The sequence below is a fragment of the Corvus cornix genome, chromosome 20 (assembly GCF_000738735.6).
Source record: "Corvus cornix cornix isolate S_Up_H32 chromosome 20, ASM73873v5, whole genome shotgun sequence".
Taxonomy (NCBI): domain Eukaryota; kingdom Metazoa; phylum Chordata; class Aves; order Passeriformes; family Corvidae; genus Corvus; species Corvus cornix.
Window position 1 is genome coordinate 8,867,819 of NC_046349.1, and position 22,297 is coordinate 8,890,115.

Below are 22,297 nucleotides of genomic sequence, written 5' to 3' on the forward strand. Positions count from 1 at the left end.
GAAATCAAGCATTGTTAAGGGGTGGAGGCACAAAATGCACCATCATGGAAGTGTCGCCTTTTCAAGAAACAGCTGGGAACAGCGACTAGCCCTGGCTGTGAGTGTGGCTAAGCCATGAGAGTAGCAGGAGCCTCAGAATTTACAAGGAAACACACATTCCTGTATTCATTTCCTTATTTTCTTGACAGAGCCGGTGGCACAGCTTATGGGGCCATCTGGGGAGCACATTTGTGTTCTCGGAAGACTGCACAGACAGCTCAGGGCAGCTCAGACAGACTCACTTGGTTTAAACTTCTTGCTTACCAGCTTTGCCACCTGCCTCCCAGCTTGGCTGGTGAAAGGTGGGGTTCATTAAGTGCTGAATTCTCACAGTGGCTCCTTAAAAAGGAGCTGCAAGAGCTTAGACACTCTCAAGAGCAGGTAGAGACAAATATTTCAAGAGCATAAAAGTCCAAGATTTGTCCATTAGAATGTATTTATTTGAAAATACATCAAAACACCTGGGTAACACATCACAGTGAATGGTTGAGCTTGGTCCCTCCCCACAGTCCATCCCTGCTAAGTGGAGAGTCCTGCCTTTCCAAACAGCAGCGGGATGAGACTCCTTGGCTCATTCAATGGCTTCCATGACTTCCATCACCAGAGTCCGGGGTCCTGTCATGATGAGGCTGCTGATGGTCTGATAGTCCAGGTGCAAAACATACACTCCATTGACTGAGAAAACAAACTGGCACACCTGCAAGAGAGGAGGGACAGGTTACCTCCAGCCCCACAGCACCTCCTGCCCGTGATTAACTGGAACCAGGGGCTGTGATGCAAGTAACTTGTGTCAAAATCCTTGAAACCTTAAAGCACCACCGCCCCGTAGCTACACCAATAATCACAGTGCTGCAATCACTGTGTCATAAAAACAGGACCAAAGGGATTTAGATTTGAGCTAACAGAGGAAAAAAAGACTAATTTAGGAGCAGTGGCTCATTTCACACATGGAAATGAGGCACAATATTAACATCCAGAAATTTGGTAGCAAATGAGATTAGGTAAGGAGAAATTAACTGGGCTCTTGAGTAAATGAAACAAATTCATCCGTCCCCTTCCAATCCTGCCTGAAGCAAACAAGGAGTCACACTCTGCCTCTGAAGAATCCCACTATTTCAAATATCCATGTGACTTTAGACTTATATCAGCTTTTAGAAATTACTCCCTCGCTGTTGGGGTTTTTGTGGGGAACTGGAAAACTCAACACTTCTTTCATTCATGCCTGAAACTCTACACATGAAACTCATACATGCCTGGGCCTAAAGTGAGTTTCAAGCTCGAAGTTCATTTTACCTGAGCTGGAAATACTGGAAGTTACTTGATAAATCAAATCAAGGCATCAATTTAATATTATTAAGGTTTTGTGCACATGGAAAAGAGCTCCATGCAGAAGTCCATTGCTAATAGCAGGGAAACAAAATGCGCAGGAACTGAAATGAGCAGGTGATTCAGGACAAAGCTCTGCTCCTTCCCTGCTTCACTGGGGTTATATAAAGTCACTGGAACTGAGCTGGGAATTCTCTGCTTTGTTTTTAGTAGCTCAAACAGTTTTGACTGTTCCAAGGTCTGGCACAGGGATGGTTTACTTTTGACAGAATTTTTTGAGTTTTAGCTGCCCACAGCCCCTGTGCTGCCCTGAAGAAGGCAAATCCTCCACTCTGTCACGCACACAGGGCACTCTGCCTGCAGAGAGCATCCCTCCCTCCACCTTTCCCAGAGCTCCACGTGCCCACTCCATCAGTTTGATCTCCACTGCAGGAAGGGATTATCATGGAGGATGTGTTCAGCCCAAAAAGCTCAAACAGGACACAAACCCTGTCTCCTGCTTGGTCTCCATGAGTAAGAAGTACCTTCATCCCTGCAGCAGCAGCAGGTCCTCCTGGGTCCACTGCCTGGATGTGGCAAGGTCTTCCTCCTCGAACCACAAACCCCCAGCCCACCGCATCCCCCACAATCTGCAAGCAGAACAAAAGGGGTTTAAAAATCAATGAATGGGCTGGAGAGAGGAGATGCAACAGTTCCCAGAGAGATGGAGAGGTCATGATCCTAACCCGTTATGGGTGGGAGAGAAAGGGCTGTGCACTAAGTGAGATGCAGAACTGATTAACTGCTCCCTGCAAAGCTGCTTTCTGATTAACTCCCTGTCAGCAAGTGCAGGAAAGAGAATCACAGGCAGCATCAAGCTGAAGTGCAAGGCATGCATCACAAGCATGCTTGAGAACATTCCCAGAGCACGCACACGGCGCCTTTTCCTTGGCACAGCAGAGCATTTCCTGGGTGGAAGGAGCTGCTCTTTCCTTGCCCCACTCTGATGTCAGCCTGCCAGAGCACTTTGCTGCAATACTGCGGCCCTCTGATGTGACCAGAAGAGAAAAGGAATTCCCAAGGCACTTTGCACATCACCCATATAAATAAATAACAGCAACTGCAGAGCTAAGCAGGAGGAAATGAGCCATGAAAGGCCCAGGCTGGCAGAGTTGAAGGGCAGGGCAAGAGCATTCAGGAGGAGAATGAACAGCATGTCCTCAGACGTGCCATGCTAATCACCACCTTGACTTTTCTTGCCACTTCCCACTACTTTCTACAGCACACTTAATTTGGGAACCTGATCCACAGTTCCTCTGCAATCCTGCTTGTGCCAAACCAGCACGGCAAGGCAGCCCTTACGCTTCCTACACTGCTCTCTGTGAGACTGCCCCTTTCAGAGGTGGGCAGTGAAGGGATGAGACACAAAAATAACCAAGTGTGATAGGATCCACAGGGCAGGAGCTGCCTTGCGACATTTCCACCCAGCACCCACCAGCCCTGCCTTGACCAGTCTTACAGCTTTAGAAATAATGTAAAAAGCAAAAGCCCCAAACTCAGGTTGTCTGCAGTCCTGGAGATGTGAAAAGCCCAACATAAGGAAGGCAAGAGCAGCCCTTGGATGCTCCCCCCATTCCATGCAGCTTCACCAGATGCTGATGGACCATATCAACACCCCTGATCTGCAGAGGGACCTGAAAGATGCATAAAGCTGTGCCTAAAGCCCTGGGACAGAGGGTGAGTGTCACAGTCCCAAGTGTCACAAGACTTACTGATTCTACGGTTTGCATGGAGCTGGATGGAACAGAAATCACAGACTCTTGGAATGGTTTGGATTGGAAAGGACCTTAAAGATCACCTCATTCTGATCCCTCTGCCATGGGCAGGGTCACCTTCCACTATCCCAGGCTGCTCCAAGTCCCATCCAACCTGGCCTTGAACACTTCCAGGGATGGGGCAGCCAGAGCTTCTCTGAGCACCCTGTGCCAGGGCCTCACCAATGCCAAAAAATCTCCAAAATGGGAGGTTTCTTCTGCCCAGGAAACTTTTTTTCCTGATCTACCTCATGGATATACATTAAACCCTCAGAGGGGCTGAGCACATTTCCACCCACAAGAATATGTGAAGACATTGGCCCCTAGAGAGTCACCAACAAAAAGCCACAATGATGTGACATGCAGTCAAAGTTTTAGCATAGAGAGGTCACAGCAGCCAACAGAAAACCACCAAAGAGCAGGCAGGGAGCTGGATATGCTGGATTAGCAATGCCAGTCCCCATGGTCACTCACAGTCAGTGTTTTCTTGACGTAGGGGGCCCCAGGGGACAGCAGCTCTTCGTTGGTGACGGGTCTCTTTAACACTAGAGCAGAAGGTGACAGGTTCTATCAGCATCAAGGGGTTTGTACAGTAAAGTGCATAACAAGGCAGCCTGGGGATTGCCCTGGGCTGGAAAACAGATGTTAGAACCACAGTTCCTGCACACAGCAACCTTTGCATCCACCTCAGCGACTTTTCCAAACACATGCACAACTCTTCAAATCAAGGTGCAGAGGTGAGGCTGACCCTCTCCTCTCGATGGGTCTTGAGCCCGTGCCCTGAAGGAATCAATGCATCCCATATAACAACAGGCAATGCAGAAGCCCAGACCTGATTTGGGGTTGCACTCAGCCACAGGAGGGAATACCAATGTAGGAGGAGCACTGAAGTAGGTGTTGGAATTTCCAGAGAGGGAAGTGATGCTGCTCCTTCGAACCGCTGAGACAACTTTGATCTCCTTGTTGGTCTGGACTGAAAGAGGCAGATAAAAAATTTTTCAATGAAAAAATAGAGTAGTTTAAAGTAACAAACTTTCCCCCAAGCCTGACCTACACTTGAAAGGCATGTGTGGATTGAAGATGGCATTTGAGCTCAGAAAGAATAAAACCAGTTCAAAGAAAGATCAAGAGCTGAGCTGACACTAAGCTGTTTTCCTGGGACAGGGGTCTGTGCTAGAGACTGCCACTGCATTGTGACATCCACCACAAAGCAGTGGGATGGGTGTTCACTTCATGGGATGCCCAGAGGAGCCTCTCAAACTCTGCTGGAGCAACACCCTCGGCCCTGGGATACTCTGGTAATGCAATCCTTGCTTTCACTCCCCTCCACAAACACATCCACAGTTACCAGAGAGGAAGCTGGTGTTGCCTGGGTCTGGGTTGAGCTTGCGAAGGCAGAAGGGGCTGTCAGGGCTCTCGGAGAGGGCACGGGAAGAGTTCTCATTGAGTAACTCTGTGAGACGCCGCCGCCGGCGGAAGTTGATCCAGAACTGGTAGACGGTGTCACTGTCAAAGAAGTGATGCCGATTGGAGACTAGGAGAGAACAGGGGAGGAGGCAGAGGCTGAGGGGGTGGAAAAATATATAACAAATATCCTGAGGGACCCTCATGAATTGCTTTTAATGCCCCTGTGCTCTACTGCAGCTTTTCTGCCTGGTTGGGAGTGCTGCCTGCAGGGAGGGAGGAACAGCAAGGCCACCCCCCCAAGAGGTGCCATCTCCCAGGGGTGCACTCGGTGTCACAGCCCTCCACCTGCTCCTGTCCTGAGACACTCAGAGGACTCCCTGCCTTCCGAATTGGAAGTTTAATTATAGCAGATGGACATGATCTGCCAAGTGGAGCTAAACATCACATCCTCACACCCCAGCCCTCCAAACCCAGGGGTGCAGCCCAGCCCTGTGGCCGGCAGCTTTGAAGAACTGAAGAGCAAGGGCTCAGATTTCATCTCAAAGCTTTTGTGGGTGGTGGAAGACTGCTCTGGTTTCAAAGGTCATCAGCTCCAAACATAGAACTAAAAGGCTCCATTGCCATCTCCAAGTGGGCACTTGACCAGCACTTGTTGCATGGCATGAATGGGGATTTGTTCCTCACACAGCCACGCTCATCCCTGGCTTTCCACCCCGGCTCCAGCCGGGCCCTGGCTCACCATGCTGAATGATCCCGTGCTCCAGCAGTGCCCGTCCCAGCTCCACCGCTTCCTGCTTGTTCTCCACTTCTCCCTCCTGAATGAGCCAGTCGATCATCTCAGAGCCCAGGAAAGTCCTCTGGTACTTCACCGAGTTCTCCTCTCTCACCTTCAGGATTGACTCTTCCACGTTCACCAGCCTGGCACAAGGTGGGACAAGGCTCCCGTGATGCCAGACATCCCTGCCAGTCCCCACGGGAATTGCAGCCGGGTGAAGCAAGGCCAAGAGAAGCAGGCAAAGCACTGCAGCCAGAACATTCCTGCCGGGGAGCAGCGGGAAGGGAGGGAGGAACACGGAGCTGCAGTCGGGTACCTTTGTAAATCTTCATCAGAGGCGAGGAAGCAGCTCCAGCAAAACCAGTTGGGCTGTGACCTCAGCTAAAGATCACAGGGAAAGCCAAGCAAGCGACCGAGCGTGGGTAACACATGGCAGACAGTCCGAGTGCATGGATAAGGTGCGTTTCAGTCAGCAGGTGTTCCACTGGCAGCGTGTGAGAGCTAAATCCAGCGTCTCCACGAGAGGGTGCAGCCGGCTCAGCCATGAGGCTGCCGGGATGCTCTCCCCATCCCACAGTCACTGCTGCGGATCAAGAGCAAAGTACAGGGATGCACATCTGGCAAAGGGGCAGGGACACACCCCAAATCACCACCCGCCTGGATGAAGGACTTCTCCTTCAGAGCCAGTTTGTGACTCTCCTTGCCAGAGTGGGAGGATGTGAAATGTGAAGAGCATGTTAAAGGAAACTGGTCCAGAGAGCGGGTTGGGGTTGAACTCTGGAAAGATGGCTCAGATTTAGAACCATAAACAGTCAACACAAAGAAAACTAAACACTTGGAGGTGGAAGGAGTTTTCTGTACTCTCTGGGAATTAACTTTTCCATTACAAATTTTGCAAACAGGCTAAGTGAGGTGCAGGGACCCAGACCCACGAGGATCCTGAAAATCCCATACCCTGCTGACTTTGGCGGGACGTAAGTCCTAATACAGCCAGTGGAAGCAGCTAACACGAGGAGGCTGGAAGAGTGCTGGGAATGTACCAGATCCCAGCACCTGCACTTGGGCTGGAGCCCCTGGAGGCATCCATGAGTTCATAGTAAGACTCCTGTCCCATCCCCAAGGATGCTGGTTGTCCTGCAGCTGTGACAGGGCTCAGGAAGCAGCACTTCCCAGCGGGACAGCAGGGAGTGCAGAGGAGGGAAAGCAAAGCCAGTAGGAGCTGTGGCTCCCAGCTGCAGAGCACCAGCAGCCAGCACCGCCAGCAAGGCACAGCCAGCAGGGCACAGCTCCAGTGCCCCAGTGCCAGGGGAGGACTCACGTACTTCTCATAAAGGCTCTGCCCTCGCATGAACACCTTCACATCCTTACTGAGGGGGAAGGTCCCGTCATCCTTGCGGAAGCGGTAGAGCAGCTTGGCATCCTTGTAATCTGAGTGCTCGTCACAGACTGGAAGAACACAGAGCAGGGATGTCAGTCCGTGAGGCACACACAGGGCTCACACTCAGCAGGATGTTGTCTCCAGGCTAATAGCTGTGAGGGCTTCATGCCATGTCCTTCCCTGTGCCCCTTGTCCCATGGAACAATCAGTATCCGAGACCTCGTCCCCAAAAATTACCTGCTCATGAATACTGGAAGCTCATACTGGTGGCAGAGGTCAGTCCCAATGTACAGACCTTGGGAAAGGTAGAGTCTGCATTTTGTTCCAGACACTAAAACATCCATTAGAAGAAATAGGGCTTTTTTTTTTTTTTTTTCATTTAAGTGTTGTTGTTTGGATTTAGATTAAAAGAGGATGAACAGAATTGCCTCCATCAACTTTTTAAAAAAGCTACAGCCACATGGAAGCAGACTTGGAGGACAGAGGAAAACAAACCACACTGCACTCAAACCCCCACAAAATCACCTCTGTCAAAAATGCTCATAAGCTAAAAAATAAAAAATGGCATAAACTTTTCCACACCATTTGGTGCCAACCCAGCCCAATTCATCTGCATGGCAAACTAACCTCAAGAGAAAATTTCCTTCAAAGCCAGGTGCAATACAACTGGAATAATTAAATTTCTATGAAAAGCCTTGGATTCATCTTGGGGATTACACAGGTTGTAAATGCACATTTTTATAGTTCATGTAACCTTTAGCAGGTAAATATTTGGGATATAGTTGTGAGATAAACCTGCCTGAAACAGACTCCTAGACTACAAGTACAAAAAAAGAACTAAAACAAAGACTAAAAACCCAGCTCAAAAATCATAGTTCAGATCTTAAAAGTCATCCTGCCTTCAGGTCCACCCATGTGAAGCAAGAAGAAGAAAGTCAAGTGGTAAAAAAAACCCCAAACAACAAAAAACCGACAAAAACCAGAATGAAGAATATGCCTGGGAAACAAAGAAAATTAGTCAAAGGGAAAAAGAAAAACCACAGATGTTTCCTCACTAAAGTAACATCATCCACTAGAGTGAAATTCAAAAGATTCAAGATACTTCTTGTGAGAATTTTAACACTTTTTCATCCATCTGAGCAGACCGGCAAAACCACATTCCCCTTCAGGTGAGCAGTGAAATGCCAAAACTCGTCAGATTATCTCGGGTTCATCATTCCTGCAGAGCAGCTGTCTCAGATGCAATCAGGACTCTAAAGCCTGTGACTCACCGAGCACGAGGGCAGGATGAGAAGGTTGTTTTAACAGTGAAAGTTCGCAGCTTCATAATTCCAAGGAGCAAATATCCCAAAGCCATTGCAACTGGGAATAGAACATAAAACCCTATAGGGCTGTGCCCATAGAAAACCAAAGCAGTTTTACTATTTAAAGACCAATTTCAATGTGTTTCCAGTGTGTAATAGAACCAAAGCTCAAAGCACACCAGACAATTAAGAGGCAGCACGATGATCTGCATGAGATAATTATCTGGATGCCAGGGGAGAAGAGGGCAAACAGTGTAGCCAGACAATTGCCAAGCACCCAGAGCAGTGCTGCATTAGCTGGCAGCCCTCTTTCCACAGGACTAACAAAATTAATAGACAAAAAGCAAGTTGGAAAGTCAACTTCTGTGTCCTGCCAGGAATTATCATAGGAGCAGGAGGGACATGTCTTAATAAGTAATCAAAACAGTGCTGGTACCCAGTGCTGCACAGGTTTAATTAACTAATGGATTTGTTTGAAACTGTCAGCTGGAGAGATGGAAAAATAATCAGGTTTAAGTGTTAATGGTTAACTGAGAACTCCCTGCTTCAGCTTTTTGTGATAAAGCCCCGCAGCAGTTTATTCAAGGCAGTTTAATGTAAAGGGCATTACCCTCAGCAAGGAGCAGATGGCAACAGGGAGTGTTTGCATTGCAGTGGTCAAAGGAAGCTATTTTTGGACCCCAGAGAAGAGGGGGGAGGAGAGGGTTTGCTTTGGTTTGGTGCGGTTGTCATCTGCTTCTGTCTCCGCAGCTACATCCTTGTGTGACAAACCAGCACCCAGCTCCAGGCTGCCACAGCTCCTGTCCCAAAGCCCTGGGAGCGAGAGAGCTCAACCACAGCGATGGCAGAGGTGTCCCAGGGCTGTTTGACAGTCTGGGGCTTTTGTTCCTGGCTGGGCCTGAAAACCACATGGACAGAAATTGCTTTTTGCCCACCTGAAGCACGTGTTTTCTGTTGTTACATCACGACCAAGGGCTGGACTTTGGGGATTGCTCTGCAGCTCAGAGCTCAGCACGTGATCGGAGTTAATCCAAAACTCCTGAAAGTTCCAAAGAAATTTAAAAAGAAAAAAACCCTTGAATACTGCAAAGAGCTGGGCTTGAGCCTCAAGGTGATTTTTCTCCACACTTTTTTTCCTTCCTTTTTTTTTTAAATTAGGTATCACAGACAAGCCTTTGTAATGGCAGCACACACTTAGATCCCAAGGGAGGCTTTCCTACAGGATTGCTGCAGCTCCAGGTCCACAGGTGTCAGATTAAATTTGCCTTGGAGTGTTGTAGGCTCCACAGCCCTATTTGTCCCAGCATGGGGAAACTAAGGAATACTGGGGTCTTATGGTAAGAAAATGGATTTCCCTGAAGATGTGAAGTGTGTGCTGTAATTCAGCCTCCATTTCTGTGTGACATAAACATGAGCCAGACCAGCTTCTATACAAACATCCTCCTGGCTGGATACAGGGATACAGGTGCCACTGAGCTTGATTTCAAAGAGGAGACACTTTAGATGTCATTTACCAGTGCACAGCCCAAGCCCTTCTCTGGCGCACAGGGAACCGGCACATCCCCCAAAGCAAAGCAGCTTCACACAAATCCAGCCCCATCCAGCCTCTCCAGGAGCCCTCACCCATGGCAGGGTGGCAGACAGGGACCTGGCCACGCTGCTGTGGCTGGGCTGAGGGACACACAGGGTGAGCAGACACACAGCCCCCGCCCTGGGGGTGGCAGGGACGCCCACACACCGTGGTGGATGATGTAGTGATCCATCAGCTTCTGCATGAGGCGGATGCCGGTCTCGCGGTCGGGCGCTTCCTTGTGGTCGATGAGCCAGTCCGTGAGCTCCTTGGCCACGAAGCAGTTCGGGTACGTCCGCAGGTGGTACCGCCTGTCCTTGATCAGCTTCCCATCGTGGAGGCGAAGCCTGGGGGGAAAGGCAGCCACTGAGCACAGCTGGGCTCACAGAGGAGTTTGGATCTGATGGCCCAGATCTGTCCAGCCGGGAGAGACCACCCTGGATGAGCTGGGACTTGCGCCAAGCACTCAGGGACTGATAAATGCAACCAAACTGCCTGGCACTGCCAGACTGCACCAATCAATCCCAAGGAGCCTCTCTACCATCCCCTTCTCTCCTCCTGCCACCACTCAGGTTGCCTGAGCAGACAGTCTGACCCATATGTAGCTTTTTGTTCTAAACAAGCCTCTCAAACCCACAGCAGCCAAGTAAAGGGGGTGAAGAGGGGCAAAACTCAAAAAAAAAAAAAATAGCAGTACATGTATTTATTATCTTGGCATGATTCTGTGTCTCATTCTCCTTCCCCGTGGCCATGAAAGCAGGAATAAAGCTTGGAGGACAGAGGCTTACTCAGAAGTCCAGGTGGGAGCAGTAACAGGAGCCCTCCTTTTTTTTTGTCCAAGCAATGAGTGCCAGGTGGATCCCATCACTACCTAATCCATGTACCCACTAACCCACAGCAACAGTGGACAACAGTCCTGACATTTTCTGGTTCCAGCTGGGATTGACTGGGACAGAGCTTACCCAAACAACAACCTTCCTATCCCGAAAACCCTGCTGTTATGGCTGGTCTGCGGCTCTGATGGAAAGATACATGGGGGAAGGTTACTCAGGTGAGCATGGCTTTGACTTTCAAAAGGACCTTAACAACTGAGCGAGCCACAAGGCACAGAGTTCCTCTGTGCTCCAGCCAAAGCCAGCCCAGTTTGGCAGGAGATCTGTCCAGGGGCCAAACTTTTGCCCTGTAGTCATGACCGTTCCCAAAACACCAGCGCTGGAAAATGCGCAGTGTGTGCAGCAGGCTCTGAGGAGAGATACTAATTAAACACCTCTGTAACTGCAGGATGGTTTTCGTTTCAAATTATTCATCACAATTCCCAGTTTTGCCCTGGGCCAGTGAGTTTTACTGAGCCATTAAACACTGCAGCCTTTCGTTATTTCATGTCTCAATTTCTTTCGGTTTTTTTTGGAAAAGTTATGCCTGTTGGATTACACTTTTAGGCACCTCACAAGAAGTTTAAATACCCTAGAAAGCTATCAGCTAATAGTGGATTGCCTTATATTGTAGGATTTACCAATACTAAATTCCTAAAAGTTTTACCATAAAACATTTTATTAGGGGAATAGTTAGTAATTGATTGTTGTAATTAATGCTGAGAAGTTGACAGAAGTTTTCAGACCTTCCTGCTAATTAAAATACTAAACTAAAGATTTATGCAGAACCAGCTCCTGGCCTTGCCTTGCACAGACCTCCCTCAAATCCTGAGGTCCATATCCAGTATTTCCCTCTTTACCTGGAAGACTCATTCCCTCATGTCACCAGCACTTGTTCTGCAGATGGATTTTACCCAGACAGAACAGTCCTCAGGCAGCTGCCTTGCTATTTTTAGAGTTTTTGTCTTTTTTCTTCCTTTATTTCATGGTCCTCCATCACAATGCAACCAGACACAGTCAGCAGTGACTGCAAAAAGAGGCACCCCACCTATGAGGGAAGACACAGCCAATTTTTAAGTTTTCTCTCTTTCACAATCAGCAAGTGGGAAGGCACTTTAGAGGAATGCTTGGTAAAGATAAGAAACGTTCCAAGAGTTCTCTATTGCCATTAAGAGTCTGCAGGACTCCATGACAAATATATATGTGTGTATATATATATATATTTACACTCACACACACCCCCTGTACATACAGTAACACATGGACCATAATCAGCCAAGGCCTGAATAGAAACTGGTTGTGTGGACGCTATTTCCCCTGCTTTACTCCCTTTTTAAAATCATGTTTCAGAATACAGAAAAAAATGCACGGATTTTGAAGGAGAAAAATAAAATAAAATTTTTAGCAAGCAATGCTGCTAAAGCCTAAGGTTTAAAAATTTAAAAATACACTTATTCTGGAAATATTCTACTGGGACCAATTGCCAGCACAGGAATTAAGTGGTGTTTCAGCACCTCTGGAGCAGCAGCATCTTGGACCTTTAAGGGCTGGTTTAAGCCTGTGGCAAGTTTTCCCTCTGCCCTGCAGACCCAGGGCAGCGGAAGAGGCTCGGCTTGAGTGTCCTTGTGGACTTTTCACTTTCCTCTTGTTTACTGTTTCCTGTCAACCCTGAAGACACAAACTTTGTCCTTCAGCACAGGATGTAAGAGCTCTTGTGTGATGTTGCAAAAAACAAAGCTGGTGAAACCATGAGTGGGTTCTAATCATGCTTCCAGATAAAAAAGATTAGGGGAAATATATAATAATATGCAATATTATGAGTTTTCTAGATGGCAAAATCTACCCTGTGGACATATTACTTCTTCAAAAGGATAAAAAAAAAAAAAGGAGGCAGAATAAGGTCAGGATAAAACACTTGCTGGAACACGAGAATGGGCTCTTATGAAACACTCCTGGCTTGGCAGCCGGAGCCTCCACATGCGTTTGCTTTGGGTAGGTTGTGTTGGGTAAGCAAATTGTTTCTTTGTCAAGGTCACTACAAAGCCATCATTAGTCACCCCGGGTAACCTTGTTGAAAGCGACATCCAAACAGAAGAGGAATAAACTCTCCCTCATCTCCCACGTAAACAGACCTTGAGCATCTCAAATGACAAGGTGGATCTTTCAAGGATATTAACTCCAGTTCATTCTCACAGCAGCTAAGAACAAATGAGTGGCCTTGGAAAGATGAATCATCCAAAAGACCTTTTCTGTTCCTATCTTCACAGGGGAAAAAAAAATCCAACAAATTTTTAAAAATCCCCAAACAACAAACAACTAAGTGCTCACTAAAAGGCAGCAACAGAAACAGGAGCATTTCTGCAAAGCAGCTGCTGCTGGGGAGGCACATCCAGGCAAAAGAGCTGCTGCAAACAGGCTCAGGAAACCCCAGTTTTCATCACCCCCAGTCTGAAAAAGCACCAGTACATCTGGGGACAAGGGAGGGCTTTGCATGCCTGTGACAGCCCAAAGTGGTACTGAGATGTTTTATTTTCCTTGTATTTAAATATAAGTATAGGAAGGCTTAAATCTCAAAAAGAAATCACAGGAAGCACAATTCTACTTCCCAGTCCTCCCTTTCACCAGAAATTTAATAATTAGCTTTTTAAGGTCATTCTGACCATGAAGTCTCATCTTTGAATAACACTCACTGCTACATCAAGCAGTGTCCCATGATCCCTCAAGGAAGTCATGCTCACTACAAGAGATCCAAGTCCAACAGGGAGCCACCAAACCTCCTGCAGACAAATGACTTTTGGGCAAGAATACAAATTTTGGCACATTCAGCTACACACCTTAAAGTGAGCCCAATTTCCAGAGCACCAAAATAATGAGCACTTTATTTATCAGCATCACAGTTTGAGTATCCAAATAAAACACTCGTCACCTCTGAAAGTTTTGGACAGTGGCAGAAATTGCAATTTTATTCTTTGCAGAAAAAAAGCTTCCTTCTCCTCTCACTTTTTCTGTGCAAGACATAAATTTACTGAGTATATTTTATGTTTAGGAGTGATTAATGCAGCTTAACAGAGCTATTAGAGCACAGCTGCTTCTCTTGACCATGGGAATACCCAGACGAGAGTGCACCAGGGCTTGTCCATACTTGAGGAACTCCAATTACAGCAGGGTGTGAATGCAAAGCGAGGAAGCTGTTCCAGAATCTCTCTGTGTAGATAAGCCATTTGTTGCAATTAGAAGTGACTAATTGGGCCTCTCTTACAGAATGCCACCCAGGAATACCCAACGCCTAGTAAAATCGATGTGATTTTCATGCAAGTTTTTATGTCTGACACAAGAGGAATGACAGCAGACGTGAGGAACGAGCCCGAGCCAGCAGCCCTCTCAAACTCAAGGCCAAAATAGCAGCGAAAATTTTATCTTCATCTTTTTAGTGGAGAGAGACTCAAAATACAGAATTATTTTTCCTCCTCCCTGAACCAGGCAGCTGTTGAAGCAGAGGGACCCTGGCAGACAGGCAAACCCAAACCACACCAGCCAATCTCCCAGCAATTCCTTCAGGATCCGCTTCATTCCCGGTCATCCACACGGAGCATTCTGTCAGCCCTCACTCGTGCAGCTATTCCTGGCTGGGAAACCCATCCTGACACTGAACAGACTCACCCCTCTGGCCAAGCCAAACTCGGAGGCATTTGCAAACTTGCTGGGAAGCCAAAGAACTGCAAAGATGGAGCAAAGGTTTGTTTGATTTAATGTAATAGTGGGGAGGCAGGGCAGGAAGTGGGGAGCAGGGAAAAACAAATGTTTGATGTTTCATGTGGACACAGCAGCGTTATTTGCTGATGGAGGTTTACAGAGTCAGGCCAGCTGCAAGGCTCCTTTCCATGCCTCTGTATTCCACATCTGGGGAAAAGCAGAGGACAATGTGGACATTTAGCCCTGTCCATCTGCTGCTGTCTGAGACATCACCCAGCCCCTCTGCCTCAGTTTCCCCACTGCTCTCCACCAGCCATCCAGGTCCCAGGAGATTCATACCACTCTAAGTCCTTACCTGCCAGGCTGTGAGATCCCCAAAATACAGAAGAGAAATTGAAACACTCAGTGTGTTCTGCCTCACTCAATTCTCCTTCCAGCCAGAGGTTCAGTAGAAGGAGCAGCCCAGCTCCAGGCTGGGGTCCATCTCCTCATCCTCCTCCCCAGGTTTTACACCAACAGCTCCTTCCCATCCTTCTGCACTGGGAACAGGCTCCTGCCCAGACCAAAGCAGAAGGATGCAGCTGCTGTGTGCCCAGCCCCAGCAAAAGGACCCTCCTCTCCCTCACTGTGAACTCTCAGATTTTGGGAGCTCCCAAAACCAAGAAACTTTAAGGCACTGCAGCCATGGGGGAAAAAAAATGAAGAAAAAAAAAAAAAGATGGATGTCCCCAAAACTACATAAATTTTGTGGTTTCTATTCAATGTCAGCCCAGTGTGCAGTGTACTGGAAGAGTTCTGTTCTCAAACAAATTTACTGTATCCCCTTCTTGTGCTTACAGTCACAATCACCAAATGGTCCAGGGCCTGATCTGCTCCTTTCCTGCAGCAGGTATGGGGAAGTCACATCACTCCCCTCATGTGGAACACAGTTTCAACACACAGCTTGATTATTTTATGTTCTCTCTGAATACCTGACCCCTTCCTTTGGCCCAGGCTATGGGGCTCAACTTAAACCTCAGTCACTCCAGATGAGTAAAATACTGGAAATATAAATATGAATAAACTGCTCTGTCCCTTGGCTGTATTTTCAAGATGGGGCCCCAATCCTTAGCTGGAAGTTATCAATCCTTGGTACAGTACAAATAGTAAAGCTAAAGCTAACAGTGCTCACTGAGAATGAACAACATACCTACACCAAGCTCATTTTAGGGATCTGATGATAGCACACTCAGGCTCTGGGCTACTTACATTATCAAAGATATATTTCCTAGTTTCCATCCTCATTTCAAAACAAACCAGAATGGCTCCAGATAGAAACAAGCAAACTCTGCTCTAGAGCTAGGAAAGCCCCAGTCACATGCTTGGAAGTAAGGAGAAGGTTCTGACCCCAGATACACGAGGAACACGTTTTCTCAGCCACACATAGCATAGGAGAATGGATTTCTGTCTCCATACGAGGAAATCCCTCAGAAGCTGCTGAAGAACGGGGACTACAAACCAGCAGATGTTCCCAAAAGAGACTTTCAGGAAATGGAAGATTCAATTCAGGCACATGGCACCCATGGAATGCTCTTCCAAGTCACCCTGAAAGTCCGAGCATCCCCAGAAATGCTGCTGTCCTCATCCAGCCAAGGATCAGGGACCTTGTGGGGGCTGCTCAGTGCCACCACATCACTCTCTGTGCTTGGGGGAAGGTGGAAAGGGACAAAAAAATCTGTTGCCATCTAAACTCGCACGTCAGTCCCCTGGCACCTGGGGGTGAAGGGCAGGAGACGCCAAAGAGGAGCAGCAGGACAAGGTATAACAGGAAAGGACCTGGTTCACCACTCTGGTGGGTGTAGGAAGGGTCAGCAGGTACTGGGGAGGGGGGTACCAGCACCTGGGGGAAGGAGCTTGCTCAAGGATAAAACTTTGAGCCTGCTGCTAACGGGACACAGCTCAGACCCCCGGGTACAGCCCTGCCCCGGGCTGCAGGAGGACCCTGGGACCTCCTACCTCAGCTGCTCTCCAGCAATCATCACTTCAGCCCTGTAGTGGTGCTCCGTGGCTTTCTTCTTCAGGCTGCTGCTCAGGCTCTCCATGCCGGGCTGCCGGGGGGCGGCGCGGGGGAGATGCTCCCCATGGGATGCGGGTGGGGAAGATGCTGGTCCCCGTGCGGGCCCCGCCGCTGGCGCGGTGCAGGTGAGGCAGCCCGGAGTTGCTGACTCCAGCTCCACGCCTCTGCTTCCCTCCCGGCCGGCTCCGGAGGAGGAGCCTGCTGCAATCCGAGCCCGGCTCTGCCGGCTGCTCACCCGCTGGCTCCAGCTGCCAGCCGGGAGGGTGGCCGGGATGCTCCCAGCAGGCTGGGACAGTGTCCCCTCTGCCGGGGGATGACTCCGGCAGGCTCCGGGCACACACGGGCTGGAGGAGGAGTGGTTTGATGAGCCATAAGATGGACAAAGCACTTCATTCCTTACGCTGTAACTTTCCTGCAAGGGTTCAAGATGTGCCATTCCCCAGTGCAAGCCGTCGGCCTTGTTCCCATCTTCCTCCCTGAGGACTCTGCCTTTCCATGGGTTGGGATCCATCCAACACCATGGGCAAGACTTGCTTAAAAGAGGACTCAGAGCAGCTTGAGCCCTCCCTCTGTGCAGGAGCCACCAGAGAGATTGGATGGAGAAGCACAGGCTGTAAATAGCAAGATTGGGCACTGGTGAATCTGGAGCTCTGCTGGTGCCAAGCTGACACTGATACCACCTCTAAAATCTGCCTCCAGGCACTGGCACCTGCCTCAGCTACCACTTGTCATTCTCATTATTTGAGGAACTTTCTGCAAGGCCAAAGCTGACCTGAAAGTGATAGTGACCAGCAAAGAAAAAGGCAGAGGAACTGGGATGTGGAGGGGGTTAATTACATTCATCACTACTGTCAGATTCCTGTGCAATCATACTTCCATCAGTTAAATCAGGAGTGGAAAATACTGCCTGGCACAGGGGACCAAACCTCAGAAACACAAAAGAAACCTACCAAAAGAGAGCATGGAGAAGATGGGTGTGAGGGCAGGGAAGGAAATTTTATCAGCTAAGGAGGTTTTGCTTCAATTTAAAGCCTAATAAAGCATCAATAAACTAAATGCTGTCCTTAATTAGCTCCTCTGTAGCAGCAATTCATCAGCAGGCGGTGAGCGTGCCGTTGTCTCCATCGGCAGAGACTTCCAGGCTTACATCCCCCCATGCCATAAACGCTGCTAAATCCAACCACCTGGCTTGGGGATTCGGGAAGTGCAGCGTGGAGCGGCCAGGAGTTCCAGAGAAGGAACAGGAGACACAGGGCTGGACAAACCTCGCTCGCGGTGCTCCCATCCAAGTCAAACAGCCAGGGAGCAGCAGGATGGGCTGTGCCAACAAGACTCCCTCTATCCAGGCTGTCCCAGAGCACGCTCTCTCCACGTCCCGCTGTTCAGGCCAGGCCATCAAGGCAGGCGAACAGGCTGCCCTTGTGCGCACAGCCGGGCTCAGCCCGCAGCCCCGGGGCACGCTCGGGACGGCTCCTGGAGCCCGCTCCGACGGCGCCGATCCCGGCGTGTCCGAGCCAGTCGCAGCAAAAGGGCCTTTGAGGTGCCCCCAGGGCAGGCTGGGCTTGTCCCTGCCCTGCTGCAGCATCCTTCATTCCCAACATGAACGCGGTGGGGAGAGCTCCCCAAACCTGCCCATCCCATCGCTCGCTGTGTTACTTCAACTGTGGAAAATCTGCTGCTGTTTTCATCATTGGACAATAACTATCTTCCTTAAAAAAAACCCCAAAAAACCAAAAAAGAGACAGCTCCAATCTTGAGAGTGTTTTACAGTAACAAGGTAAAGGATTTCAGCTCTTGCCAGCTTCTTCCATGAAAAACACAGGAGGAAAAAAGCTTATTGTTCCCATAAATAACCTTGTAAAATGTGCCCTTTAAATTAGACTTTAATGTTTCTACTTAAGACACAAAAACAAGGAAGAGATGCTACTAAAAATATATTATCTCCCCATCTCAAGCCTGGGAAACAGTCAAGGGAGCAGAGTGAGGGCACAGGAGGCTGGGATATCCAGGGCTGCTGAGGATGAAGCTGTGCTTGGAAAGCTGCCTGTGGGGACGATGGGCAGGGAGATGGACTAAAACTTGTCCTGAGAGGACAGAGCACCACTGTAAACCTGCAGCTCCAGGAGGTGACTGGAGTGGGTGTTCTCCCAACAAGGACCAGGGCCAAGCTCATGAAATGAGTCAGCAGCCTCGAGACAAACTAGAGGAGGGTTTTCCCCCTTCAGCTGCATAAAATTAAATTGTACAAATTATCAACTGGATGTTAAGCCTCAAAGTCTAATCTAAAAAAGGAATTGGGTAAATTCATGCAGGACAGGCATTGGTATAGAACATGGAAATCAAATGACTGCTTCTGTTTTCAGTGATGGAAGGTGCAAGAATACATTAGTGGAGAGTTCACTCACAATTTCTTCTCTTTCCCTGATTTCTGCTCCTGGTCCACACCAGAGCAAGGATCTAGGCCCAGAAGAATTTCCATCAGCTCAACATCCTGAATGTCACACCTCCATCTTGGAGGTGACAGAATTTCAGGGCTGGGAAAAACAATCCCTGGATATGTCTCCCTCACTCCCCATACCTGCAGGGATTAATTAAGTTGAATCCGTTATCGTCTCGATCTACAGATGAAAAGTGCTTTCCATGGCATGGCTTCAGAGTCCAATCTACAACAAATATGCAGAGTCCATCTAGGTCTCCCCTCCAGAGGAACTCCAGTGTCTGAATTTTTCTGTTTCCATGGATTAGCAAGTAGTTTGACTCATTAAGTGTTCAGATAATACAGAGGCACCTCTGGGTACAGCCAAATATTTTTGTTCTCGGTTCCCAACTTTGTTCCATCAAATAGAAGGTTTAGCATCCTTTCATTTTTTTTGTTTCCTTCTTTTTTCCCTGGCAGGGCTGAGGAAAAGACAGGAAGAAATCAGATGAGTTTGTTTTGAAAAGCTGTAAAAAGATAAAAGAACTGTTTGTAAATCTTGCCAGGAGTGAGCACAGAGGATACCAAGAGCTGTCACAGCCGTCCTTGTCCCCAGCTGCAAAATTTGCCTTAGTCCTTTGCCTAAATTTTGTACTCCCTGTGGCAGTTCAGGCTCTGCATTTCAAGCAGAGAGATGGAGAAATCTCCCGTGCAGGGGAGCAGAGCCTGGCAAGAGACAGATTCAGATTTTTCCTGCTCTGAGCTGGCACAGCCGATGCCAGCAGGCTGCAGCCGGCAGCCAGCCAGCACTGCTCACCCCACACACCAAGTTTGATTTAGCTTAAGCAAAAAAAACTTTAAAAAAATTTAAAAATGAGTTTGCTGCCAACATCAACACAATAAAATCCCTGATTTGCATGGCCTGTGTTTCCTCTGGCCTTCCCCAGGCCAGCTGACACGGTTCTCCTTGCCAGAGAGCATTTCCCTGGGGTAAGTCCTTGTCCCCGGCAAGGTGTGCTCACCTGGGCTGGAGCCCGGCCAGCTGGGCTGGCAGCAGAGTGCCCAGCATTGTTCGGGAGCCAGGCCCTCCCTGCTGCTTTGGGAAAAGTTGTTTCTATTTGGCAGTAAAGGTCACAGGCCACCCCCGGGGCTGTTTGTGCTTAATTCTTTGGTGTCAGTGCCACAGCAAACGCGGGAGGCCACCTCGCATCAACCCCCTCCACTTGGAACAGCACATCGGCAATTCTGGGGACATCTTGCGTGGAGATCCCTCATCCACAGCAGCCAGGGAATGGTCCCGTAGCCATTAAAGCCAGCCTGGAGGTTGCTGTGCACCACGGAAGCACATTGCACCCTGGAGAATCCTCACTCCTGTGCTGGAAGCTGGGACTGGACAGCAGCGTTCTCAGAGCCCGAGAAAAGCGGGAAGATTTATTCCCACCTAGTGGCAGAAAACGAACACGTTATTCAGCAATTTCTCATTACCCAGTAATAAATCTGAGCTGGAGCTCTCCTGTCATTGAGTGTCCTTCCTTTTGTTTCAGAAAAAAACCTGGATGTTTGAGCAATATGTTGCTTCTTTCCACAGAAAAGAGAGGCTGCTAACCCCAAGCAATCAAATCCAAGTCCAAGTAATTTGCTTGGCTTCAAAGTAACAAACAGGGAGATCTTTGTTGCCCTTAAAATTGTAAACTAATACAGCTCAGTTGTGGTTCTCCAACTACAAGGAATAAAACTTTAGCTTGGAAAAAAGACAAACCCAAAAACAAACACTGAAAAATTAATTTTTCCCATGATTGCATTGCTTCAGGACCTGCAGCTTTAATGAAAACACCACCAAGTACTCACCTTCTTTATGAACTAATAAAAGTTTTCACTGGGAAAAAAGAAAACCAACAAAGAACAAATGACAACAAAAGAAATGCTCTTACACAACAAGACACAGAACCTGCATCACCTCCACTTCCCCATTCCTCAACATCAGAAGAAACATTTCAGACTGTCAATAGTCCTTACCTTTCAGCTCCCATACCAGTGTGTGGGTGTAAGACTTCAAAGCAGGGAAGAGGAGTTTAATTCCCTCTGCTCACCCTCAGGGTGAGGCTCTTCAGTGTGTTTTTTAAAGATCAATCAGGTGTTGCAGACCACTGGGACAGGACACAGAGACTTCCTTGTCCCTGCTCTGGGACATCTCTGAGATGCACCTCTGCTGCCCCAGCTCCACAGAAGCCCCCAGGACTTGAGGATCTTACAAGCCTCTTCCAGTCAAAATGATTCAATGATTCAGGGAGGAGCAGACTGCAGGGCAGCACTCAAGAGTTCCCCAGCATGGTCTGAACACCCTGATCTGGGTCAGGGCCATGCCAGGGCCAAATCTAGATCCACATTTCTCCCAGAGAAGGAATGCTCCAGCTTCAGAGGTGGGGAAGTCTCCAGTCTCCTGCTGTGATGGGAATGTGCTAATTATGTTACAATTAGCCTGGACTGAACACAGCCAAAGGAGCCACTCCTGGCAGGGGAAGTGTAATCCTATCATGATCCATTAAAAAGAGCTGTTGGCTATTGCTGTGCCAACCTGTATTGGGGGCAACGAGAGACAGCCCTGTCCCGGCTCTGCACCATGAGTCTGCTCTTCCTCGTCGTAAAGAAACGGCTCTTACACTGCTTTAACAGCAAGGGCCAGGATATCAGGGGTAACATAAAGCCTAGAACCTGGTATTTGTTACAGCGTGAGCTTTAAACTGCCTCCATCCAGCCTGGTGCACTCTGGCAGAGAGATGGGGGAGCTGAAATCCCAAGGCAGGATATAAAATCAAAGGAGCACCAGTGTGTGGCTGGAGGACAGGAATTTGCCCCGTGTTGGCTGAATACAGCATGAAAGTTCCAGGCAGAGGACAGGATGGGGCTGTGGATAAGCAGATCCACGAGCAGGAACACGTTTCCAACCCTGCATCCAGCTTTCAAACCTTATGTGAGGTTCCCTCAGGGCCATCCATGCCCAGTGACACAATCCCCTCTAGAGGAAGGAAGCTGAAGTGACAAGTGAAGATCTCTGCCAGCAGCTCTGAAAGGAGCATCTTCACAGAATCATGAAATCATTTAGGGTGGAAAGGACCTTCAAGATCATCTAGTTCCAACCCCTGCTCCGTGGGCAGGGACACTTTAACTAGGCCAGCATCATCTGAGTGAGCTGGTGCATTGCCTCAGTCCTTCCTCACACCCAGTGCAAGAGAGGCTTTTTGTGGCCTTTAGCACATGGTTAAAGCCCCTTCCCAACCACCATCACAGTGAAGACAGGCATTTAACAGACATGGGAGTGGGGGAGCTTATTCTGCAGAGGCTTAATTTGACAAGCTGGGATCTCACCAGCAGCCTAGATTACACAAGAAGTATTTATTCCACTTCTCTGATATGCTTTGTGCTCCCTCCCAAGGTCTGTGACCAGCTTAGAGAGACGCCTTGGTGTGGGCAAGAAGTTTAAGAGAGTTGCAGTAGCCTCAGCTTCAGATTCTATCTCTTCTTGCCAGTCCTGCAGTAACACTGGGCAGCTTGTCTTGACCAGTGAAGCCCTGTCTGGGCAAACTAAATTTGTAATTCGAGTCTAGTGCATTGAGCTGCACCCCAAAAGTGACATCCAGGCACATCCAGTGAGAGCTGGTGGCTGGAGT

The 22,297-nt window shown here is 48.6% G+C and overlaps 1 protein-coding gene across 2 annotated transcripts; it reads right to left on the reverse strand.

Annotated features, from left to right (window-relative positions):
- Positions 1-433: 433 nt before the first annotated feature.
- LOC104687659 (DEP domain-containing mTOR-interacting protein-like) lies at positions 434-16,441 on the reverse strand. 2 transcript variants are annotated; one of them, XM_010396862.3, is made up of 9 exons: positions 16,153-16,441; positions 9,761-9,939; positions 6,663-6,786; positions 5,305-5,483; positions 4,507-4,692; positions 3,991-4,131; positions 3,633-3,703; positions 1,854-1,994; positions 434-736 (listed from the first exon to the last, which is right to left on the reverse strand). In XM_010396862.3, exons 1-9 carry the CDS (start codon positions 16,236-16,238, stop codon positions 611-613), a joined length of 1,233 nt encoding a protein of 410 aa, XP_010395164.1. In that variant the 5' UTR covers positions 16,239-16,441; the 3' UTR covers positions 434-610. The 2 variants fall into 2 exon arrangements, with proteins under 2 accessions (XP_010395164.1, XP_010395165.1); XM_010396863.4 differs by having other exon boundaries at positions 1,890-1,994; positions 16,153-16,427.
- Between the last annotated feature and the right edge of the window lie 5,856 nt (positions 16,442-22,297).

What these genes read in the sequence shown, in the direction of transcription:
- LOC104687659 (XM_010396862.3), bottom strand. Translation starts at nt 16,238, where the DNA reads ATGGAGAGCCTGAGCAGCAGCCTGAAGAAGAAAGCCACGGAGCACCAC. An exon ending in TCACTACATCATCCACCACG is followed by an intron (nt 6,787 to 9,760) that starts GTGTGTGGGCGT and finishes GTGTTCTTCCAG; the next exon opens with TCTGTGACGAGCACTCAGAT. An exon ending in CAACACCAGCTTCCTCTCTG is followed by an intron (nt 4,132 to 4,506) that starts GTAACTGTGGAT and finishes TGCCTCTTTCAG; the next exon opens with TCCAGACCAACAAGGAGATC.